The 15,423-nt window shown below is 37.8% G+C and overlaps 1 protein-coding gene across 6 annotated transcripts in view; it reads right to left on the bottom strand.

The window, feature by feature from the left end:
* Positions 1 to 15,423, bottom strand: part of LOC125399184 (solute carrier organic anion transporter family member 1A5-like) — a 67,435-nt gene that overhangs the window by 14,886 nt on the left and 37,126 nt on the right. For all 6 annotated transcript variants that reach the window (XM_048432545.3, XM_048432546.3, XM_048432544.3 and 3 more), the window contains 4 exons: positions 15,188 to 15,334; positions 11,129 to 11,227; positions 7,501 to 7,722; positions 1,716 to 1,880 (listed from right to left, as the gene is read on the bottom strand). In XM_048432545.3, the coding sequence (XP_048288502.3) occupies positions 1,716 to 1,880; positions 7,501 to 7,722; positions 11,129 to 11,227; positions 15,188 to 15,334 (633 nt within the window). The remainder of the gene's footprint in view (positions 1 to 1,715; positions 1,881 to 7,500; positions 7,723 to 11,128; positions 11,228 to 15,187; positions 15,335 to 15,423) is intronic.

The following is a 15,423-nucleotide window of genomic DNA, read 5'->3' as shown; positions in this document are numbered from 1 at the left end:
GTCTACAGAATATGACATATTAAATGTTTTGCTAACATAAGACATTTTCATGACAATGAGATACATCTTATCCTGGTAGCACCAATTTACTTCATAGAAGATAATAGGCATTAATTCAACTCTGTAGATATTTGCTCTCTTTTTGGCAAGAAACTACTTTAGCCTTGAACCTTGATTGCATGCTCTATATACTGGACATGCCAGACCCATAGGAAAAAGATTGCTGAACTTAACCAAATCAAGGCAGGACAGTTTTTCAAGATTCCTGCTTCAAAGAAATGTCTGCCAGACATTCTGCAGAACAGACAGGAAAAATGATTGTTGAACTTTTCCAATACAAGGCATGATAGTCCTTTGAGATTCCTCCTTCATGAAAGAATCTGTCAGACATTCTGCAGGACACAAAGGAAAACAGTTGATAAACTTTGATAATACAAGACAGGAAGGTCATTCAAATTTTTTGCACCACAGAAAAGTCTGCCAGATACTCTAAGCTGGTAGACTGTAGATGGATGCCCCAATATTATAGAGAAATTTGACTGACTGTCCAGGCAGCAAGATGTCCTGTCATTAAGTAACATTTCATCCTTCTGGGGTCTTTGATGGAATTTTAAATTATTCAGTCATAGGTTGAACTTTCCTCAGTTACAAAGAATAAATTAAGTATAAAATTTTAGAATCACCAAGATGAGATAGATGACAGAATACTTGCTCTGCTTTTGTCAAATACAAATTGACTAGATATTGTACCTGTAATTCTTAATAACTGTTTTTGTTGTTTATAAACTTACTATGTTAAAGTTAAACCCTTCCATTTTAATTAGACAAAAGTGGGGCGTACTGTGGAATAATCCATTTGTACACTGTAAATATATATTACTCTCACTGATTTAACAAAGAAGTTGATTGACTAATAGCTGAACAGGATAGAGATATGTGGGAGAGTGAAACTAAGGATGAGGAAGAGAAGGAGGGTGGAGTCTGAGGAGTCACCAGCAGAAGCTAAGGGAGCAGGAGACTTATGTGTCATGCTAATAAATATGGTACCATGTGGCAGAATGTAATAAGGATTACGTGTTAATTTAAAATGATTGAGCTGGTTAGCAATAAACCTGAGGTATTGACTGAGGGTTTGTAATTAATATAAGCCTTGGTGTGTTTATTTGGGAATTTCTGGAAGGACTGAAACTTCCATATATATAAATGAACCCAGGAAAAATTCGAAGTTAGGTATGATCCCAAGGATTACTGTACTAACAAGAAAAGCAGATGTGACTGCACAGACTTCACAAACAATCAAAAGCAACTGAATTAGGAGTAATGGGAAAGGCAGACTTGAAACTCAGAAGTAAAATCTGGGAGTAAGATATCGAATCCCAGTGAGTTAAATCTATATTATTCTTTAAATTAACATGTTGCCTATCTGAAAATTGACTAATATGAGTATCCCTAAAAATTTTCATAATGATGATAATTTCATTATAATTAGAGAGAGAACAACGAGGGTATTTCTGGATTCTTCCTTTCTTTATCAATTTTTGTTTCATTTTCCTGGAGACTAGAAAAAAGAAATTTACAAAAATGTTAACAGACATCAATTGTCTTGTAGTTTCTGAGTCACATTATCATATTGCTTTGCATGTCTCTGAAGACACTTTTTAAAATGTCCTTGAGGAAAGGGAAAATGCTACTAAAAAAAGAATAAAATTACATACCCATGAGAAATACTATCTCTGCAGTTGATTTTCCATATTGTTGTTCCAGGAATTTAGGCATGAACACAATGGATGTGGTAAGTGAACTGATTTGAAGCACACTTACAATGACAAAAAGCACATAAATCTGGTTGCAGAAGAGGCTCTTCATGAATGGCAAGAAATCTGAAACAAGAGAATGTCAATACCATCAAGATAAACCAATCTTGAATTTTGTGTCTAGTAAACTAAAATCTTCTCACAGATTCTGTAGTGTTACAGAAATGCATTTGATGAATCTTTACCCCTGTGACCTAAAGTTCTATATCAACGTATAAGGAATTTTTGAAAGTTAGTAACAAAACTGGCTTTATAAGAAGAAGAACCCAATTGTGCCCTCAAGCCAAACTATAAAGAGATGAAATCATATTTATGGCCACACCTTTTATTTTTTTCCCTTTTTCCCTTCTATTAATATCCTGCATTCACTAGAGAGTGACTAGTCTGTTCTCTTGAATCTTCAAAAGACCCTCGTTGATGAAGTTTAAGCTCGGATACTGATGTTAACACACCATTGTGCAAGGACAGAGAAGCAAAACACTTAAGAAGACTCCAGGATTCTTTCAGTGACTCAGCCAACAACAGCATCCCTGCAGCACTTCCAAACTTAACATTTATTAGAAGAATTAGTGATATTTTTAAATTTCTCAAAACAAGGGTCTCACTGCAGGGAATGTTGACTCACTTGGTGTAGAACTTCTTACTGACTTAACCAGAACCTTTTCTTGTTTAAAGGCTGTGACTCAAACTTGCAGCCTCTTTCTGGTAAATGGATGGAATCTTAACAAAAATAATTTCACAAAACTCTACACTTAATAATCTCTTTTCTTGTCTTCATATTTTCTAACTGAATTTTCTAATTTTATATAATACTCTTAATAAATTGTCTAAACTTTTTAGAGAGCAAAATATCAAAAAATAATTTAGAACAATAGATAGTGCAAATGATAGCAAAATCCATCTTTATGAATGTGAGGGTTGCAACCAGAATTGCCAGAAGCTTTTGAATTCACCCATGTTTTCAGACATCCCTGCTCTCCTAAATTAGTCTGCACATTTCACATTGATTTTTCTATGTGTCTTATACTTTGCTAAGTTCTTTCCTAGTTTTGAATATCGGGTTGACCTAGCAGATCACACAATAACACATAACAATCAGTACTATATCTTTTAGGAGAATCATTAACATGATCACAATTCTAAGAGTGTTTAAGCCTCAAAATATGCTCCCAGTGTGACTGTCTGCCAAGTTATGGTTAACAGTGTATAAGGTAGATATGTGTTATTCAATGCATGATGGTTTTAAAAGTTATGAGTGATGGAAAAATATATACATCATTGATAAAGTTCTCTTAACAGTACTCTGGACCAAAATAACACAAAAAGACAATGTGATTTTCTGCTTATTTTAACTGTAAAGAAATAGCCCCTTCCTATCTTCCAACTATAAATTTCCAGAATTTCAGAACCCAAACCTTGCTCCCCACACAATTGTGAAGTTGGTGCTAAGGTTTAATAAAAAGTAGGCTTTAGTCTTTAGAACCTAGGCACCCAGGCAAAACCCTGGGCCCCTTTGCTACCTCCCTCAGCCACACCTCCTGCAGAGAGGCTGCTTCAGAAACCCTCATTAAACCCAGTTATCTCCAAGTTCCATTCTGCTCCCAAACCCAACCAACAACCATGACCTCAGTGACTTCCTGAGACACAGAAGTAGACTCTACAAAGCAGATCAAGAGTAGCTCCCTGACACAGGAAACAACTGCAACAATCAGACCGAGACAGAATCCTAGAAACGCAGACACCACCTACAAGGATTGGACCAAGAGGCGAGGATACTGCCTGAATCAATTATAGGAAGAGATGGATATGAACCAATGCAAGAATACATTAAAACACCTAAAGAGCAATATGGCAACCACAAAACCTAGTATCCTAATACAGAAAAAAATATAACTTTATGAAAATGATAGAGACTCTTAAAGAGAAAATGAAAAAGATCCTTTAAATATATGAAGGAAAAGACCAAAAAAATGGAAGAAATCAATAAATCTCTTAAAGAAAATCAGGAAAAAGCAATTAAACAGGTGTAGTGAACAGTTCAAGACTCGAAAATTGAAATTGAGGCAATAAGGAAAACAGAAAAAGAATATTAAGAGCTGCAAGAGAAAAGGTCAAGTAACATATAAAAGCAGACCTATCAGAATTAAATCCAATTTTCATTTTTATTTATTTATTTATTAAAAATTTTCACCTCCTCCCATTATCCTCCCACTCCCCCCACTCCCTTTCCCCCTCCCTCTCTAGTCCTAAGAGCAGTCAGGGTTCCCTGCCCTGTGGGAAGTCCAAGGTCCTCCCCCCTCCATTCAGGTCTAGGAAGGTGAGCATCCAAACAAACTAGACTCCCACAAGGCCAGTCCATACAGTAGAACCAAAACTCAGTGCCATTGTCCTTGGCTTCTCAGTCAGCCCTCAGTGTCAGCCACATTCAGAGAGTCCAGTTTGACCACATGTTCCATCAGTCCCAGTCCAGCTGGCCTTGGTGAGCTCCCATTAGATCAGTCCCATTGTCTCAGTCCAATTTTTAATGAAAACTTGTAAAGCCAGTATATTATAGACAGATATGCTGAGGACTCTAAGAAACCATGCATTCAACCCAGGCTATAATACTCAGCAAAGCTTTCAATCACCATTGGTTGAAAAAACAAAATACTCTGCGACAAAACCAGATGTAAACACCTATCCACAAATACAGCCTTACAGAAAATACTATAAGAAAAATTCCATGAGTTTGTAGGCTTTCTGTGGGTAGAATTTTTGTTGAATTCTAACTTTATTCCATGGTGATCTTATAGTACACAGGTGATTACTACAATTTCTTTGTATCTGTGGATATTTGCTTTGTTACTGATTATGTGATCAATTGTTGAGAAGGTTCCATGAAATGCTGAGGAAAAGGTATAGTCCTTTCTGTATGGGTGAAATGTTCTATAGATGTCTCTTAAGCCCATTTGGTTCATTACATCTGTTAGTTCTCTTATTTCTCTGTTAAGTTTCTGTCTGCTTGACCTGTCTATTGGTAAGAGAGGAGTGTTGAAATCTACTATTAGAGTATGAAGTTTGAAGTATGCTTTGAACTCTAGTAATGATTCTTATACATATGTGGGTGCTTTTATATTAGGGGCATAGATATTCAGGATTGTGGCTTTCTCATGGAAATGCAAATTAAAACAACTTTGAGATACTATCTTACACCTGTCAGAATGGCTAAAATCAAAAACACCAATGATAACCTATGCTGGAGAGGATATGGGGCAAGGGGAACACTCATCCATTGCTAGTGGGAATGAAAACTTGTGTGACCACTTTGGAAATGAGTATGGTGGTTTCTCAGGAAACTGGGAGTCAACCTACCTCAGGATCCAGCAATTCCACTCTTAGGAATATACCCAAAAGATGACAAATCATACTACAAAAGCATGTGTTCAACTATGTTCATAGCAGCAGTATTTGTAATAACCAGAACCTGGAAACAACCTAGGTGCCCCTCAATAGAAGAATGGATAAAGGTGTGGCACATATACAGTTTAGACTTCTACTCAATGGTAAAAAACAATGACATCTTGAATTTTGCATGCAAATAGATAGAAATAGAAAACACTTTACTAAGTGAGATAACCCAGACTCCAAAAGATGAATATGGTATGTACTCATACATAAGTAGATTCTAGCCATAAACAAAGGACATTGAGCCTATAATTTGTGATCCTAGAGAAGCTAAATAAGAAGGTGAACCCAAAGAAACACATATATTTTTTCTCCTGGATATTGGAAGTTGACAAGATCGTCGAGCAAAAGTTGGGCACACAGGGGTGGGGGTGGGGCGGGGAAAAAGGAAGATGGGGAGGGAGAAGGGAGAAGGGGAGGATTGGGGAGAGCATGGGAGAATGGGATGATTGAGATGGAGGAAGAGTAGATTTGGGAGCAGGGAAGAAGTTATCTGAATTAAGGGAGCCACTTTAGGGTTGGCAAGAGACTCAGCTCTAGAGGGGTTCTATCGGCGAAACAACCCCACACCAGTTATGTTTTAAGGGGTTATTTATTTTGGGGGTAAAACTTACATACACCATAAACCGTCAGGAAGGGAGCCTAGTCGCAGGAGACGGGAGCAGGAGCCAGGAGCAAGCACCGGAACCAAGAGCCGGAACCAAGAGGGTCTGATCCGGATCTGCTTCTCTTTTTAAAAGAGAAATATACCACGCCCCAGTGGGCTGGTATTTCAGCAGCTATTGGCTGATGGAGCGGAAGTCGCTCCCCGCTGCACTGTGGGCTCGTATTTCAGCGACTATTGGTTGAGGCAGCGGAAGTTACTCCCACAACAGGGTTCCCAGGTTTCCAAGGAGATGTCCCCACCTAGGTCCGTGGGCAGCAAAGGAGAGGGTGCCTGAACTGGCCTTATCCCATAGACACACTGATGAATATCTTGCATATCACCATAGAAACTTCATCTGGCGATGGATGGAGATAGAGACAGAGACCCACATTGGAGCTCTGGATTGAGCTTCCAAGGTCCAGATGAAGAGTAGAAGGAGGGAGAATATGAGCAAGGAAGTCAGGACAGCGAGGGGTCCATCCACCCACGGAGATGGTGAGTCTATTCTAACGGGAGTTCACTAAGGCCAGCTGGACTGGTACTGAACGAGCATGTGATCAAACTGGACTCTCTGAATGTGGTTGACACTGAGGGCTGACTGAGAAGCCAATGACAATGGCACTGGGTTTTGATTCTAGTGCATGTACTGGCTTTTTGGGAGCCTAGTGTGTTTGGATGCACACCTTCCTAGACCTTGATAGAGGGAGAAGGGCCTTGGACTTCCCACAGGGCAGGGCACCCTGACTTCGCTTAGGACTGGAGAGGGAGGGGGAGGAATGGGAGGGAAATGGGAAGGGGGAGGAGGTGGAAATTTTTAATGAATGAATGAATAAATAAATAAATAGAAGAAAATTCCAACAAAAGGAAATTATTTATACCCACAAAAACACAGGCAACAAATGACCTCACACAAGCAAATCCCTAAGAAGGGAAACATAAAAATACTACAACTGAAAAATAACAAAAAATAACAATCACTGTTCCTTTATATCTCTTAATATCAATGAACTCAACTCAGCCATAAAAAGACATAGGCTAACAGAATGAATACAGATCAAAACCCATCCTTCTGCTGCATACAAGTTCCTGCTTGATTTTACAGCAGTCTGCTCCTCAGGGAACAGTTATTAGGTAATCTATCACACACCTTCAAATACTGAAAATTATGCCACCTCTTAGGATGTCTCCTCCAACATTAACTTCAAACATGCTCACAGTTAAACTGTCGTTTTTCTTATCAATCTATGCAGTTACCTTAACACAGATAATTATCTCCCATTGTCTTTAACTTGAGTTTTTGATTATTTTTTTAACTTGGAATAATATTTTCTATAAAATAGACTTTTAAAAACAGGTGAGAAAATATATTAGATCATTGGGTGTCCAGATTGATGAATTTTCCATAAAGTCTAATCTAAAATGCGCTGTTTACAAATTATGTGAGTTGTAATCCAAGCAGTAACTTGGGAAGAAATTTAAGGCATCTGAGTAGGGACCCTTAGTAACAAACTAGCTTAACTCAGCACAGCAGACACATGCTCCACTACCTGCAGACCCATCTAAACCAAATACAGGGGTTAAGGTTTGTCTGCTTGCCTTTAGTGATTCCACGTTTTTCCTTTTTGGATTTTCCTTGGTGTTTCTCTTCTCTGTTGCTGTTTGACATATCTGCATTATCCTCTAGTCCTTCCTTTGGGAGCGTTTTGGGAAGAAAGAAAAAGGGGATGCTGGCCAGGACATTCACTCCTGCACAGATCAAAAAGCCGACCCACCAAGCACCGACCCAGCGTGCATCAGTGGGAGTTATGGTCAGGTCATCTGTGGGGAAATACAGATATTTTGTTAGCTTGATTCATTCTTTCCGTGTAAATTGTAGAAAATTGTTAAGAATCATAATCTCATCTAAACACAGCATTTGTGTATTGTTTGTAAATTATGCACGTTTGCTCTTGTTGGGGTTATTTACTGCAAAACCTGCCTCTACTCGTGAATGCTATGATTACACTTCTTTCGGCAAATTCAGACATGTAGAAAAACTGTCTGAGTTTCATCAGTTGGGTGGAGAAAAACATTATCTAAGAAAGAAAGTTTCTGGATTCCTATAAAGCATAGTAGTTAAAACTTTACTACAAAATGACATAAAAATGATTTGAGACATTTAAAAAAACAGTTTTAACCTGATGTGTTCATCTCTCAAAGCATCACATTGAGTGAGAAAGGGGCGTGGAGAGACAGTTCAGTGACTAAGAGTTACTGCTGCTCTTGCAGAGGCCCAGGGTTCTATTCCCAGCACACTCATGGAAACTTACTATTGCCTGTAACTCTGATTTTACAACATCTGTATCTCTCTTCCAAACTCAGGAGGCACCCATACACATAGTGCACAGATATACACATGTACAAAAATTAAGGTAGTAAAACATCACATGACATACATTATTTTTATGTTGTGTATTCATTAAGAAACTTAACCAGTTTGATTTAAACATATGTGGTGATATATTGCCAGAAGCCATGTCATAGGAGCAGCATACAGAAATGAATCTTATGGTATACAGCCCAGAGGATGACAAAGCTACCTGGGTACATACTGGAGAGGCAGAACCCCTAAGGATTGTTTCCAGAGTACCACTTATATTTTCTGTGCTTCATTATGTTTGCTACTGTCATGTTTCTGCTATATTTGGCATGGTAATATTTGTATGAAGGGATTTCACAGTTTCTAGTATACTGTGATTTTTTCTTGAAAAAAATCCCACTCCTCACTGGGAAATTTCTTTGTAGATAATAATAAAGATGATTTTCATAAAAGTAATGGTGCTTAGTTGAATCAATGATTTTCTGACTTTATGAGTTAGCATAAAAGATGTAGGTAGGTAGGACTATTAGTAAAAATGATTAGGGACATGATTTAAGTTATTCTGACAGTTGCTACAATAAAACACACAAAAAGAGCAAATATAGCCTAGTAGCTACCTTGCTTTTTGTTAGATAAGAGATTTTCAGGAGAAGAAAAGAGCAGGGAAGCTTCAAGTATTATAGTCCCATGAATTCTCCTGTGTAAAAACAGATGATTAAAGAAAATAATTAGATCCCTGCATCCAAAGCTAGGCCTGAGTTTCATGGTAACATACGTTACAGAATTAATCACAGGGCCCATATGCACCTTGAAAAAACAAAGTTGTGAAAAGAAATTAATTGACCCTATTGTGTGTAAAGAAAATAGAAGGTCACCTGGGATCCCCTCTAGAGTCAAGTCTCTTGCTAACCCTAAAATGGGTCCCTTAATGAAGATAGCTTCTTCCCTGCTTCTATATCTGCCCTTCCTCCATCTCAACCCTACCACTCCCCCAACCTCTCCCCAATCCTTCCATTCTCCCTTCTCTCTCCCTCTCCCCTTCTCCCCACTGCACCCCACCCACACCCCCATGCTTCCAACTTTTGCCCGGCGATTTTGTCTGCTTCCAATTTCCACTAGGATCTATGTATGTTTTTCTTTGGTTCACCATATTATGTGATTTCTCTAGGCTTATGACCTATAGGCTCAATTTCCTTTGTTTATGGCTAAAGTCCACCCCGACTAGGTCCTTGGACAGCAGAGGAGAGGGTGCCTGAACTGGCCTTGTCCCATAGTCACTCTGATGAATATCTCTAATGTCACATAGAATCTTCGTTTGGTGATGGATGGAGATAGAGATAGAAACCCACAACAGAGCACTGGACTGAACTCCCAAGGTTCATTTGAAGAGCAGAAGGAGGGAGAACATGAGCAAGGAAGTCAGGACCACAAGGGGTTGGTCCACCCACTGAGACAGTGTGCCTGATCTAATGGGAGCTCACCAAATCCAGCTGGACTGGGGCTTAACAAGTCTGTGATCAAACCAGACTCTCTGAATATGGCTGACTGGGGACTGACTGAGAAGTCATTGATAATGGCACCGGGATTGTTTCTACTGCATGTACTGGCTTTTTGGGACCCTAGTCTATTTGGATGCACACCTTCCTAGGCCTGGATGGAATGAGGAGGCCTTGGATTTCCCACAGGACAGGGTAACCTGCCATCTCTTTAAGACTGGAGGGGGAGGGAGGAGGGTTAGTGGGGGAGCTGAAGGGGAATGGGAGGAGGGGAGGAAGTGGAAATTTTTGAATGGAAATATATATATATATATATATATATATATATATATATAGAGAGAGAGAGAGAGAGAGAGAGAGAGAGAGAGAGAGAGACATCTCATTTAAAGTATCTCCAGAGTAGAGTTAAAAATAGAAATTCACTACAGTGAAACCACAAGCAGGAGCCTGACAATATAAAAGAAACTAGCTGAAATATGCTTAAATGTCATTGCTTTGGGGGGAACATGCTCTGATAGGAAAATTAATACAAAAAATTGTTTAGTTGTGGGCTTCGGAGGAAAACATGTAACTTGTGACCTTAATGTAATTTATTCTTCTGTAAGTAATTTAATTAGGTTTTAGAAAATACATGACATGTGGTTAGTGAGGTGATCTTTCCTTGCATGGATATCCTTTTTATTATGAGGTATAAGATGGATAACAAAAACATAAGGCATAGGAGAAAGGGACATGAAGAAGGAAAGCATCAGGAAAGAGAAGGAAAACATCAGGGAATAAATAAAAGTGTAACAGTAAAAAGGATCCAGCAGGAGAACAACTGGAAGAAGAGTCAAAAAACAGGGTAAAAGAACTGAACAGACATAGAACCGAGTCAGAGCAACCAGCAGAGAGAAAAACAAAGCACTAAGCTTTGGCCCTCAGATTAAATGCCCATGGGTGTCTGTGCATATGTCCCATAGTTCACCTCCTCTATAGCTCCCCTGCAGTTTCTCTGTCCTTCTGGGGCTAGGCCCCTTGCAGAAATATATTTTCTAGCAGTTAATGAATCTGTTCTGTAAAACCTTTTAAATCGGTGCTTATAACATAACAGAAAGATCTCTTTCATTGTCCACAATGACTGCCTCATTGAGAAAAGTCTATGTGAGTAAATCCTCTGATACCAAAGGTGCGGCTGCAGTGTGGGGGGAGAATGGTGAATTCTTGATTAGAAAGTGACATTTTATCCTTACCTCTGCTCCTTTTAGGTCTGAAGAATGTAAGCAGTGATAATATCCCTAACTAAGGATCAAAGGAGGCAGCAGAATAGCAATCTGGAGCAGTCTCCTACACTCTAGAAACTATACAATATAAATAAAATGTATTTTACCTGTATTCACAGACCCAATGTCTACATAGATGTTTGCACAGAAAGAAGCCAATAACAGTCCAACAAAATGGCCAAAAATCTTTCCTGCTTCTAAAATCCCTGGAAGTAAACAAAATAATAGGAAGTTATACACAACCACACAAAGAGTTTGCTTGCACAACAAAGGAAGCCTCGAAAATGAATTATTTTTAACATTAGATTTTTTTTCCTTCTTTTGTAGAGCTTGGTATCAAATCTGGCAAAATTGTAAGTGCTCTGGGACAATTATCTTATACCCTGTAAAAATTTGTCACTTGTATTGCTTTAGTAAAACATGGATTGGTAAGAAGGTGGGATGACCAGGTAGAATATATAGGCAGGTTGACCAGAATAGGAGAAGAGGAAAGTTTCAGACTGCAGTCATCACCCAAACAAAGAGGAAGCAAGGTGAGAATGCCTCACTGATAAAATTTACCAAGCCTCATAGCTAACACAGACAAGAATTATGGGGTAATTTAGGATGTATGAGTTTTTAATAAAAAGTCTGAGTTAATAGGCCAACCAGTTTACAATTAATGTAAGCCTTCCTGTGTTTCTTTGGGACCAAATGGCTGCAGAACTAGGCAGGACAGAAGCCTCTGTCAACAGATAAGTGCTCTACAATTGAGTTATACACTACTACTTCAGATATTCTTATATATTCAACATATGAAAAATTAAGCTTTGTATGTATATGTACATATATGCTGCATGTACATATGTGTGTTGCATGTACATGCACCGGTTTTTATAATATTAAGAAGGAAGCTCCCATTTTTTCAATATCGAATGTTTCCCAGAAGCTCATTTGTGATAGACTTGTTTCTCAGGAGGCACCACTGGAGTCTGGTGGAACCCTTCTGAGCCAGGGTATGGATCTGGGTCTTCAGGTCATCTGGAGTATAACCATCACCTTTTCCTCATTCTATTTTGTTTCCCAGTCTCAGGATGAATTGTTTCACTCCACCCATCCTCCGTCATAATGAGCTGCCTCATGACAGGCTTCTAAAACACACAATCCAGCAGCATAGATAAAAAACTTCCAGAGCCACAAACTAATCCTTTCTATTTATCAATCATTATATCAGGGATTTATTAAAGTTATAAAAAACTGACTGACACAAATGTTTTATTACTGAAAGCCACATTCCAAATTCTCTTTTTTTCTGAGTTGAGGTCACAGGCAGTCCCAACAAAACCATGGTCTTAGCAAGTGTCATTTCATGCTTCCATAGCCATGTTTTCAAAGGGACTCTGTGATGGTTATCTTTGATTGTCAACTTGATTCAACCTAGAACTCCCTAGAAGAGTGTCTTAATGAGATATTGTCTATACTGGGTTTACCTGTGGACATGTCCAGAGAAGACTGTCTTAATTAAGTTAATTGATGTGAGAAGACCTAACCCATGGTGGGCACCACCATTCCCTTGGCAGAGAGTCATCCACTGTGTAAGAGTTGAAAAAGAGCTGAGCATAACCATATAAGCAAAGACATAAGCATGCATAGATTTACTATCTCTGCGCTTCTGGGTGTGACCAGTGGATTCAAAATCCTGCTACTGTGACTTTTCTGTTGTGATCGAATTATAAGGTAAATAAATTAAAAGTCCTCTCTCCAAGGTTGAATTTCCTCACAGAAACAGAATCAGGAATAAAACTAGCACCATCTCAAAAACAGTGTGTGCTGTGATGGATTTCTTGTAATGTGTCTTCGCCACAGGCCTTCACTCCAAACTTCCTTCCAAAGAAAGAATGTGTCCTCATAATGGAACTTCTCTTTGATGCTTTCCTGATCAACTTTCTTTTCTTATTATTATTTTCATTTTATTTGTCTCTTTCAATCTCACCTGGTTTCTTTGATTCCACCAACAGCATCTTCCAACTTTTCTGAGCCATCCCAATTCATAGCAAAAACAGATATGAACTTCAGATTCCTTACGTTTCTATACTTTACACTTTGGTCTTCTTATTTCTCTGTGGTTCTAAGGATTAGTCCTCCTATGTTTGACTGATCTATCAATACCAAACTCTTCTGCCTGTTTTTGTTCTGTCAAACACTCCCTGCTACATGATGTCCTAGCTAATGATTCCTACAAGATCTTCAACCTCCATTCTTACTTCTTGCCCTTCACCGTTCTCCACGACTCCTCAACTCTCATTGTGCTCAGATGTTTCCTGATTCTAAGATAATTTCTTGGCACCAGAGACCTCTGTCATAGATCACTTTTTCCAGTTTTGATCTTTATTCTCATAACTTATTTGATATTGTTGGCCAACTCATCATCTGTCTGCTTCTTCCTAACACCTCCTTCAAACTTTGTTTTTTGTTCACTTTATTCCCATGAAGAAACTGTTTGACTTTTCTTTCTCTCACTCTACCCACTAGGGAGAAGAATCTGCCAGTGTGCTGCTTTATGGATTCTCAGTACATACATATCATTCCAAAGAAATGCCATTTATTCTTTATTTAACTTACTGTCTACCATAAATAATTCTCAATTTTAACATTTGGCTTCTATATCTCTTGTGCTACAGAGTCACAATGCATCTGTATTTATAATTTTTGTTATACTTAATTGAGTATACATCAGCATTTATATATAATATTTATATACTTAAATAGACATTGATTTATAGAACTAAGTTATGTATGTTCCAAGATACATGAGTCATGACATTTAGTCACATCAATAGAGTTATTATATAAATAGATTTTACATATTTATATGTAATTTGTCTCTAGAATTTTGAGAAAGAGATCCATATTCTAAAAACTTATTGCACAAAAGTTCCTGTATTATTTTCCTTAGATTGCTGTGAAGGTACCTGAAAAAGTATCTGAAAAAAATACTTTTACGAGAAAAGATTATTGCCAAATTAATAAATCTCCAAAGAGTGATGTTATTTTTAATTGAATTAATCTTGATTAATTCTAACCCTATTCCTGTCTTCTCTTATGCACTTTTATTTTTGTTCATTTATTTTTTGTAATATGTGTACACTAATTGAAAAATATCTTTATATACAAAGTTATAGACTAATAATCAACTACAGATGGATTGACTTAAGAGCATAAACAAATTATTTTGAATAGAGGAAGATAATTAATAAGAAAATGTAAGAAGGTATACACTAACTTGACTCTTGCCTGGGAGATGCATAGAATTTTTAAAGATGTTTTCACATAATACAAACAAAATAATCAACTTTGATAGTTATTAGATCTATGAAAATGAAACCAATCTGTCTAGGATGGGAATGATAACATTAACTTCATAGAGAGGCAGGGTAAAGAGCCTTAAGTAATAAAAGAGAGCAGACCGTAAATAAAAAACCATTTGGTGAACATGATAAATATGATTGAAACAGAGTTTGGTAAGGCTTATCCCGCAAGAATGTTTACAAGAATGCAACAAAAGCAAATACTAGAGATCAGACAGGAGGGTCAACATGTAAAAGCATTTGTCCACTAAACGTTGACCAAGGACCAGAGTTCAATCGCAAATTCAACTCTCAATAACTCTATTATGACCACCACACTGTCAAGAAAATGCACACACACACACACACACACACACACACACACACACACTACATACAGAGACAGAGAGACAGAGGCAGACAGAGACAGAGAGAGAAAAAGTAAAGCATTTCAAAATACTAAAGACATAAAACCGATAATAATGAATTTGTAATAACTTATAGATGAAAGAATAATAAACTAAACAGAAAAATAGAAAAAAATGTATCCTAGAACATTTTCCAGGAAATATTTGTGAATCTCTAAGGGTTTAGAGATAGTGTGGCTGCATCAGAGGACTGTAGGATCAGCAGATAAGAAGGATCTCTCCAATGTGAGAAGCTGTTTGCTGAATTTGCTTGTCTGGAACTGCTGCTTAATTCCCCCATTGAACAATTTTACAGCCAATGGTGCCATAGCTGTTCATGGTTCTGGAAAACACAGGTATTCAAATAACTATTTTCAGCCTACCTAGAACTTGCCTTGTTAAAAATGATCCCAAGTCTTATTTTCAAACTTACCAATGTAAAAAGGGGAGTTTTCAGATTTGGCAAAATCTTCTATGTAGGAAATGCCCAAGGGCACAATGGGAGTTTCACCAATTCCACGAATAAGATTTCCTACCAGTACATATATCCACATTGAGGATTTAATTTCTTTTTCACAGTCTACATTAAAACAACAGAAAATTACATGAGCATTATGACAGTCAAGTGTTCTGACAGTTAATTCAAATTTTCTTTGTTTCTTGAGGCCA

The sequence above is a fragment of the Myodes glareolus genome, chromosome 3 (genome assembly GCF_982192425.1).
Source record: "Myodes glareolus chromosome 3, mMyoGla1.1, whole genome shotgun sequence".
In the NCBI taxonomy this organism is placed as follows: Eukaryota; Metazoa; Chordata; class Mammalia; order Rodentia; family Cricetidae; genus Myodes; species Myodes glareolus.
Note: the sequence above shows the minus strand (reverse complement) of the source record. Positions and strands in the feature narration are given on the sequence as shown.